Raw genomic sequence first — 10,530 nt, 5'->3', positions numbered from 1 at the left:
GCTATGCCAACAGACTTAAGAGACACCCATTAGCTTCCTCGTCTTCACCATCTCCTTCTTCCTTACTCCCTCCCTTGCAACCTCTCTCCTCCCCCTGCGGGTTTTCTCTTGGTGCCTGTGTCAGTTGAAGCTTGGTCGGAGTAGAGTGCGCATAGGCTTTGAGGGGCTGGGAGTTATAGATGGGCTACAGAGGGAGAGGACCAGCTCTCACGCCTATCACATCCACTCGTTTGCCTGCTTACAGTGCTTGAACACCCGGGGCGACTTAACCAGTGCCCCGGTGTGAAACGCACAAGACTTGGACACAGCGGCATGGAACTTAGGAGTCCTATGACGGGGATTTAACTGTATTTTCGCGTTTAGCCGAGACAGCACACAGCACGATGATATGCAAGGTGCTCTGACTGCTCTCAAGAACCATCTGAAGGATTCCAAACCAATGAGCGGGGTTTGAATAAGGGGCTGTGTTTTTCTTTTTGTATGGAAACATCAGAAGAACTATTATTCACTCACTGTTCATGGATTGTTTTTGGTTTACTGTCGCACTGATTTAAGATAACTCTATCCCAGCATTAAGTTAATGTGTGTTGCGAACAGCTGGGATAACACACAGCGGCTTCAGTCCTCAGTGACTTGTTTGGTTCTTGCATGTCTGTGGAGATGTGCTTAATGTTTTCGTATTCAAAATTAATAAAATGAAAATTTTAACATTTGGACAGCGCACGTGGCTGTAGCTCGACTATAGGAACAAAACTGAAGCTTCTGTTTCTAAGGAGGAACAGTTGACTTTCCTCACTTTCGGGGAAAATACTGTGGCTAAATCAAGAATTTGCGCGGAAGCCGTGGATCTTTACTATGTCAGAATGGGTCCGCTAGCGTACATCTTACTTTGTGGATTATTACACTTTCAAGTCGACGGTAAGTTCTTATAACATTGCAATTGAACATTGTATAAACTATGTGTTTTTTGATGATGTGAAATGAATGACCAATGAATTCATATGCAAATCATCCAAAGTTTTGGATTTTAGTCTGCATGCAAATGTGACTTGAGGCTTAAGAGGTCAATACACGAATTTAGTTGGTCCTTCCCTTATTTTGAATTTTGTCTTATCTGATTTTTAAAAAGTCATCATTCAGCAGTGCGGGCGCTAAAGCGTGATATTTTTTTCTGCCATCACAGTGATCATGTAGATTCTGGACAGTGGTGAATAAAGATGACACATTTATGATACCATTACTGGACGTCATCAGATTTACCTCATTTTATCTGGCTTCTGTTGGAATTTGTTTCAGTTAAAGGAAGTGAACGGAAGATATTGCGATATATATATATTTTTTAATGAATTGGCAAGACCTGTTTTTAGGCAGCCCATGATGGGCCTACAATGTTAGTCATTAAACATTGCAGTCTAGGTCTCTTTCTCTATTTCTGACTAGAGTAGTGGCAACTGTGGTGTTCAGTATAGGCCAGTGATATTGCTGCTGTTTCTTTTTATATTGATTGCCAGTAGAGGGGAATTCAATTGTATAGTTATATTCTGATTAAAATATTGGATACTGAAGCTTGTATTGCGAACAATGCATAGTTGATGTTTTCTAGTCAATATAGAATAATGTAATAATGTTGTAGAACCAGTGCTTAATTGCACATTACCAAAACAACACCTTGTAGACCTGAAACAGATTTAGAGGCTCTTCATTAGAGTTGCCTTATTCATCATTAACGAGGATGCTGCCGCTAATTGTGCTAATAATTGAGTATTTGGATTCCCTTGGAGGTGGAGCTGTGAGGCCACAGCCAGAGCTTCAGAACCCGTCCACCCGTATCCATTGTGATATGTGTTGCATTGCTGAAGCTTAAACAGTGGGCAAGCTTTCAGTTTTTTCTACCATGTAAATTAGCTGATTTATTTAGAAAATTTGCTCAAATCGTTTGGCAGGTCCACTTGTTTTGTCCAGAAATGATGTGCGCTTACTGGTCATAATGAACCGATGAGAACACTGTGCTGTTTTTTTTTTTTTTTTTTTTTTTAAGTATATGCAAAATCCAGTCATGGTTCGAGGGTGAGCTGCCTGCAGAATGGGGATTATAAGTGTGTGGTTGGTTTTAGCAGGCCACTCATGCTCAGTGCTCTTTGCTCTTTGTGTAGGTCCTGTGCAATGTGAGACTGTGCAGCAGTTGCTGTAGAATACAGGTTGGATGTGCAGCAGTGGCTGTAATACAGGTTGAATGTGCAGCAGTGGCTGTAGAATACAGGTTGGATGGGAGACTGGGGCTCGCTCTCCCCACCTCTCCGCTCTGACGGTCAATGCCATTGTCCGTCTACTGCTTGGGGCTCATTTGGTTGTTTCCACCAAATTCGCCACTGTCCACTTGGTCAGTTCCTTTGGAGTCGGGCAGTCTAGTATCTTTTCAGAAAACACAAAAACCCACTCTTCAGCTTCCTCTCCCTCTTTCTCTCCACCCCTTTCAATTCCTGCTCTCTCTCTCTTCCCCTCAATCTCTCTCTCTCTCTCTCACTCTCTCTCTCTCTCTCTTTGCATCTCTGTCTGTGCTTCTCTGTTGCACCACATCCACCGGTGGTTGCTAAGCGCTGCTGGATGGCATGACTGGAGCTGCAATGGGAGAAGTGGCTATGGATCTTTTTGGGTAGCCGTGAATCACTCCTCCTCCTCCCCCTCCCTCTCTCCCTTTCTCCCTTTTCCCTCTCCCTCTCCCTCTCCCTCTCTCTCTCCCTCCATCCCTCCCTGCGGTTGCAGCACCACCCATCAGCTGGCCTTTGAGGGGTAATGCCTGGGCTCCTTGGTGAGGGAGGAGCTGTTTTCTGAGGGTCCACTTAGCCAGACAAAAAAGCTTGGCAGTCGCATTCAGGCGGCCAACACTGGCAACAAAGCCAGCCTGGCTGAATGGCGTCAGTCAGCGCTGTTTAGGTCTCAGTGATTAATAAGGCCCGTTTTAAGAGAAAGGAGAGCGAGCGAGAGATTTACTTGAAAAAGCAAGTCAGAGAGAAGTGTTGCGAGTTGGGGCGAGGAATAATCACTCGGAGGGGGAGACAGACCGAGGGAATGGGAGGGGGGGGGAGGAACGGTGAAATAGATCAAGCTCAGAACAAACGGCCAGCGACTAAGAAAGCCCGATTGTAAGCGGTCGGTCGGTAAGCGGAGAAACGTCTCCCCGCAGAGATGCGTCACTGGTGCATTTTCGGCGCTGCTGTCGTGTTTCGTGCCACGTCGGGCGTCATGTGCAGGAGAAATAATAATAAAAAAAGGGCCTCGTAGCAACTGTTACCGGAGCCTATCTGTGGCCCTGTGCTATTTCAGGGCCTCACAGTTGCCCCTGTCTGATCATTGGGGTCCATCAAGCCCAACCCCCCACCTCCACCATTCACCATGGCTGTCTGTCCTCGGCGGGACGGGACGCGTGGATGACTGAAGGGTGCTGAAACGTGATGCCCCCTTGCCCGTCTCCCCGGCGGGCGGGTGAACGGCCGGGCAGACGGGTACCTGGAGACTCTGGCGAGGGGACTGTCACTATCCAACGCACACCCTGTCAGGCCCGGGGCTGGGGTTTCACAGCTGCTTTATCAGGAGAAACTTAAACCCAGAAGTGTCTGACAGACAGATAGAGAGAGGGAGAGAGGGAGGGAGAGGGAGAGAGAGAGGTGAAAAAAGAGAGGGAAGGGAAAAGGGAAAGAGAAAGAAGTGATCTAACCTTGCGTGTGTGTGTTTGCCTGTGCATGGGCACGTGAGTAGGGAGGGGTCGAAGTAGTGAAACGTTGCAAGTTCACAATAAAAACTAGATGGGATTGGTCAAGGCCTCGTTTTTTGGGTGGTTGAGTCTTCAGCGGAATGGTTGCCAGTTTAATCAGTGCAGATAAGCGAACAAGATCAGGGGGAGAGCAGTGCCGCTGTAATTGAAAGCAAGGCCCGATTAAAACGCTGATATACATGAGAAGAGAAGCCTGGGTTGTGTAGAAGTGTGTGTGTGTGTGTGTGTGTGTGTGTGTGTGTATGGGGGAAGGGTGCTAAGTCTCGCTGAGGTCAGAGCATTATAATGCCTTGCTCAAATGTGATTGTTCTGCTCGAGTTGGCAACGTTTAAAGTGGCACCATTGTAATTGCGCTTCATTTCCGGGGTAGCGCTGGCGGTAATGATGAGCCCTTGTGCTGTGATCCCAGGGCGGCCGCTCGCTCTCTCTCTCTCTCTCTCTCTCTCTCCCTCCATCTTTCTCTGTCTCTCTCTCTCTCTCTCTCTCCCTCTCTCTCTCTCTCTCTCTCTCTCTCTCTCTCTCTCTCTCTTTCCCTCTTTCTCTGTCTCTCCGAGTGTGTCATCACTGTCACCAAGAGCCGGCGCTGCACTGGGGGCCACAGGGCCTCTCCGTCAGTTTGACTTCCTGACTACAGAAGAGAAGGAGAACCCAAGTGAAAGGAGGAGAGGGAGAAAGAGAGAGACAGAGAGAAAGAGAGAAAGAGAGAGGTAGAGGGAGAGAGAGAGATCTACAGAGGCAACACAGCTGAACACAGGCGTGTTCAGAGAGAGAGAGAGAGAGTGAGAGAGTGAGAGAGTGGTCTATGGGGGAATAATGAGGTCACTGGGACTTGGGTTGCGTCAAAACGGAACGTCGCTGCGGCTCTGTCGACTTGGCCGCGCGTCCACGCCAAGCCAACCCTGCCGCGTCAGCTTCTCGGTGGGGGAAAGGTTGAAAAGCCAAAGGCCGCTCACGCCTCGGCGGATCGCCTTTCAGGAAGGCCCTCCGAACATTTGACTCAGCACGCCGAGAGCCCGCCGCCTTCCCAGATTGATATCAGATTGCCATTTGAAGACTCTGGTTACCAGCGAAAACACGCAGGCCGTGTCAATGGGTGATTTATTTGGCGGGGCGCGCTAAGGTGTTGCCGGCGCGGCGCTCCCACTCCGAAAGGCTTACGCGCTAATCTGCCGAGTCCTGCGAAGGCGATGGCGGGTTTTCTGATTCGGCGCGGGAATGTCAAACGCGGATTACGGCAGTGTGCGGCGAGGACGATTTATGTACTTTGAGGATAACAGAAGGGTAAAAGAGATAATTTCGACTTCAGTTGTTTTAACGGCAGTCTGTCTGGTCTGAGGCCTGACATTTGCAGCAGGCGGAAGCTGGTAAGGCCTCTCTCATGTTGCCCGGGGAGACGGAAAAAAACAGAGATTGAGGTTTAAGAAAAATCGCTGTGGCGATCGTGGCATTTTCCTTTTTAAAGGATTTGCTGCGTTTTCAGAATTGCTCTCCACATGCCCGAGATTATATTTTCCATTTATATGCAACAGCGCCCGAAATTTGTTCTCTTGTGATAAAAACGGAACAAATAAAAAGGAAGCCTTTGGTCCTTTGCTCTGTCGCCTGATGGCTTAATGACTTATTGGCCGTTGCATCAAAGCAGCGCGTGTGTGTGAGGACCTGGTATTCACAGGCAGTCGCTCAGCCGTCTCTGCCCGTGTGAGAGCATAGGGGGGATGGGGGAGGAATGTAGCCACCGGGGTGGTGTGGAGAGCTCCACCTGCAGCAGACGATGAGTGCTGTGCTGGTGGACATGGAGGTGGAGGTGGAGGAGGAGGTGTGGGGAGGGGTTGAAGGATCGTCTCGGGGCCCCAAGAGATGATTAATGGCACGTGGTGAGGACGACGCCCCTCACCTCCTTCAACACACCTGAGAATCTAGACTACACACACACACACACACACACACATACCTGTAGAACCCTAGGTGCTCATGCATGCTCCAGAGAGCAGCGCGCACTCTCTCCAGGCTAGCCGCAGAATAAATGTATGATAATCTGTCCCCTGCTTATGCACAGGTTATCTCTGGCCATGTTTCCTAAACAGCCGATTACCGGGTGTCGCTGGCATCTCGGCCAGATTTTTAGTCACTTCCATTCCAGGAATTCCAGGAACTCACCAGCAACATGCCCGTGTGCCTCAATTCAATCTTTGTACCATCTCGACCTTAAAACGCTATCAATTATTCGACTATCAACTGCATGATATCCTAAATAGTGTTGCTTGCGATAAGATTCCTCTTCCCCCGCGGTGAAGTGTTTCCATATGAATACATGTTGACTGACTAGAGTGCTGTGCAGACATGCCAGTGGACTCAGAACCGGAGGCCAGATAAAGTGCCGGGGCCCATTCATTCGTAGCGTCAGATAGCGCCGGCTTGATAGCGAGCGTGTTAGTTTTTTATCTCCGACCTCGTGTTGCAGGCTGCCGATTTGTGTTTGAGGAAGCGGCTAATCGCTCGCTCTCCCGTCGCGCTTTCCTTACCCTCTGGTTGGCTGTCTCTCGGCAACACTCTGAAGAGGAGGGATCTGTGTCAAGGCTGAATGACTCACCAAAATGCAAACACCACAGGCTCGGGCGCTCACACAAACACACACGCGCACACACAGACACACACACACACACACACACACACACAAACATATAAACTCACTCACACAGACACACATTCCCACATTATCTATCGTCCGCAGGTGCACAAACACAACTGTGTGCTGGTCAGATGTTTCAGCTAAATGCAGTCACAAATGGCTTTTATTGTATACTAGCAATTCAAAATATAATCAAATGAAATGACTTACACTTGATCCATTGTGAGAACATTCTTCCAATGTGGTACCAATGGTATTGGTGGTATTGGTGGCGTGTGTGTGTGTGTGTATGTGTGTGTGTATTGGTTGGGTGGAATGAGGGCTGGGGTGGGGGGTGGTGGGGGGTGGTGTTGGCGGTCTGTGGAAAACACTTGAAAGGACATAAAAATGTATGAGGCTGTGAGTGTGAGATTGGTGAAGACGGAGAGGCTGTGCGCCACTCGGAGTCACATCCGTCACCCGCGGCAGGCGTGCCGGCCAGTAATGCAGCGCCGTGCGCGGAGCCGAGTAGGGTGGAGAGAGGAGCGGGCGGAGCGGGTGGAGCAGGTGGAGCGGGCGGAGCGGGCGTTGGCACTGAATAAAGCTGCCTCCTGCTGCGCCGCTCGCTCATGGCCCTCGCCATCCTCATGCATCACCCGGCCGCCTGGCGCCTGCCTCTCTGTCAGCTTAATGAACATGTTAGATAGACGCACCTGTGTGGATGAGCACACACATACACGCATATACTGTATATAGATTCACAAAGACAAACATAAACACACACACACAAGCCCTCATAAAAGCACAAAAACAGATACACCCACCATTACCCATTCACAGAGAACAGGCATACAAATACTAGCATACGTACACACAAACACACACACATACACACAGAGGATGGATTCTATTTCCATCTCGCACAGCGAGATCACAGAAATGAGCTGATCTGAAATTCCATGAGATGAGAATAACTGAAAGCAAGAGGGCTTTGCGCTGAACATGCACGGGCCTTGTTACGGTTGCCGCTACATGTGCCCTAATTAAACAGACATTTCCAGTCCAAGCCAAACCAGTTTAAAAAAAAAAAAACATCACAGCTCAGCTAATTCCATGGAAGTCTACGGAAAGTTCAATCGCCTGCCTGCTTGTTTGTTTCCTGGAAAATGATATTGAGCCTTTACTTCTACTGATGTTTAGAGAATCTGCTTAAGGGCAAACAAATCTACTGCTCTGGCAGTTTTTAAACTCTCATCATATTGGCACAACAGGATGGCATTAGCTTGTTCTCAGAACAAGTTAAACGTGCTGTTTTTATTCAGCGTATTCAAATATAGCTGCGGTGGATTTGCCTATTAACTGAAGTGGTAGTTGCGTCTTTGCACAGCTGCGAGATGTGTTTTTCAGCACCCCTCTTTGTCCGTGCTCTATATATGCTTGAGATTTGTGTGGTGTTTATTTTAGTGGACGGCTCTTTGACTATCACTTATGATATTCAGCAGTGTACTGATGAAGACTAAAATGGCTGGTTGAAAGCCCCGAGTCTGCCGTGGTGATGAAAAAGCTGTCTGGAAAAAATGAATGCAATGTCCAAGCACTCACGCCCACTTATGACGGATTTCTCCTTGTTGAAAGAGTTACTGGGGGGAAAAAAAGCTGGAACTAGCTTTCGTAACTGCTGTTTGGAAAATAGCCCAGTAATATGCTTTGGTGGTGGTGACACAGAAAAACTGTGTGTTTCTATGTGTTTGTGTGTGTGTGTGTGTGTGTGTGTGTGTGTGTGTGTGTGTGTGTGTGTGTGTGTGTGTGTGTGTGTGTGTGTGTGTGTGTGTGTGTGTGTGTGTGTGTGTGTGTGTGTGTGTGTGTGTGTGTGTGTGTGTGTGTGTGTGTGTGTGTGTGTGTGTGTGTGTGTGTGTGTGTGTGTGCGTGCGTGTTTGGGGTGTATGTGTGTTTTGCCTGTCTGCAAACCCAAAGAGGCCCCTCTATTTCCCCTTAAATCCAAGCGCCCTTGCCCACACCACAGCCCCTTAGCCAACCGTGAATTAAGCGTCCTATGAAATAGGAGTTTAATAAATCTGATCCTGGCTTCATGTGCACTGGCCACACGAATGCTCCACTCCCCATCCAAGCTCATCCAAGCTAAGGGGAGGTGGCCCCTGACCATATACGGTACCTCAAGAACACTGTAGCCCACCTCACCCTCCATGTCAGGGTCAGCTGTTAACGACAGGGGTGCTGGACGAACCCCTACGTCCACACACACCATGCCACATGGTCAGCACAGTCCTGGCCTCTCCCACCCCGGCTCCCTCAATCACACGCTCATCTCTCAACGCCGGGCATTATGGGTATTTGAACACCACCCCCCCACCCCTCCCAGTCCCCTGCCCCTTGATTTCCAAAGCAATACAAAGTGCTTATTTATTTTCCCCTTCCTCCCCATTTGATTGGCCGAGCTGGGCTTTTTTGAGCGGCGCGGGTTGAAAGTAAAGAGATTACAATGCTTGAGGGAGAATCAATCGCTGCCATTCAGCGTGTTCCAGGAGCGCTAGCTAGCTAGGTAGGCCCAGCTCAGAGCAGCCAGCGCTTGAAAGCAAATAAAGAGAGAGAGGGGAATCAGTGCAACACATCACAGGCTTCACAGCCCACCTGTTCTTGTGTGTGCGCACTTGGATGAACACACACCAGACACACACACACACACACACACACACACACACACACACACACACACACCTGAGTGAATGCATACCAGCATAGGCAGTGCAAACACTTAAACAAAAGCCACACCTGCAAACAGACATGCCGCCACTCCTCTCTGACACACGCACACACACACACACACACACACGCACACACACATTCACGCAAGAGATAACAGCTTTGGCAAACACAACCCCCCTCGCTTCCATGCCACAGCACAGCCATTCCTCACATGGCTACACACGACACAGGGAGAGGGGTCCTGTGAACTTGCCGTGGCGGACGGGCTACATACGAGTTTGGCTTGTTCCACTGGAGCAGATACAGCGAGACAAATGGCAGGGCCAGGGCTGCTAGGAGGACTCAGCAGGGGCAAAGAGCGGAAGGAGGGGTGTGAGTTTGTGTGTGTGGGTGTGTGGGTGTGGGGTGTGTGTGTGTGTGTGTGTGTGTGTGTGTGTGTGTGAGAGAGAGAGGGAAAGAGAGAGAGGGAGACAGAGAGAGGGGGTGTGTGTGTGTGTGTGAGAGAAGGAGGAAGATTGTATATGTGTGTGTGTGTGTGTGTGTGAGAGAGAGAGAGAGAGAGAGAGAGAGAGAGAGAGAGAGAGAGAAGGAGAGGGGGAAAGAGAGAGAGGACAGGAGGAGGGGAAGGAAAGAAGAGAAGAGAAGAGGAGGGGTAGAGGTGGAGCGTGGGAGGAAGCCAGTGGGCCTGTACGCTCGAGTGGAGCGCGCATTGGAAATCATTTGATCTGCATCACACAGTTCAGCGTCCCCGACAGTGGACCCTGACAGCCCCACAGCATGGCCAGCTCGGACTCCTCACACTAATCAGCCCACTGAGAAAGAACTACGCAGAGAAGAAAGGCAGACGAGAGAGAGAGAGGGAGAGGGAGAGAGAGAGAGAGAGAGAGAGAGAGAGAGAGAGAGAGAGAGAGAGAGAGAGAGAGAGAGAGAGAGAGAGAGAGAGAGAGAGAGAGGCAGAAAGTGAGTGGGGGAGAAGGAGAAAGAGAGAGGGATAGCAAGAGAGGGCAGGTTGAAACACTGGAAAAGGAAAGACTGAAAATGAGAGGAAGAAAAGGTGTGAGTGAGAGAGAGAGAGAGGGAGAGATGGATAAGAGGAGTTAGCATGGCCCTTATCAACACGCTTGTGTTCAGCTGTGCCGCCTCTGTAGATCTCTCTCTCTCTCTCCTCTCTCCCTCTCTCTCTCCCTCTCTCTCTCCCTCTCTCTCCCTCCTCTCTCTCTCCCTCCTCCTTTCTTCTGCCCGCTTGTTGTGTGTGAGGTGCGCGGCTGGAGAGAGCGTTCGCTCGCACGTTTGCTTTGACAGCCTGTCTCCTGGAGGAAGAGATAACATCACACCAACGCCCCAGCGCCACTGATAGGCAGAGTTAGAAGGGAAGAAAAGGGGGAGAGAAAGATTAAAGAAAAGAGAGAAGAAAAGGAATAAGGAG

General features: G+C 49.6%; 1 protein-coding gene across 1 annotated transcript in view; it reads left to right on the top strand.

Moving 5' to 3' along the window:
• Positions 1-212: 212 nt before the first annotated feature.
• The window catches only part of LOC134100074 (roundabout homolog 2-like), a 136,888-nt gene continuing 126,570 nt past the window's right edge, over positions 213-10,530 (top strand). The window contains exon 1 of the mRNA XM_062553122.1: positions 213-918. Coding sequence (XP_062409106.1) covers positions 864-918 — 55 coding nt within the window. The 5' untranslated portion in view covers positions 213-863. The remainder of the gene's footprint in view (positions 919-10,530) is intronic.

Source organism: Sardina pilchardus, chromosome 13, assembly GCF_963854185.1.
Source record: "Sardina pilchardus chromosome 13, fSarPil1.1, whole genome shotgun sequence".
NCBI lineage: Eukaryota > Metazoa > Chordata > Actinopteri > Clupeiformes > Clupeidae > Sardina > Sardina pilchardus.
This window is presented reverse-complemented; position numbering and strand designations above follow the sequence as displayed.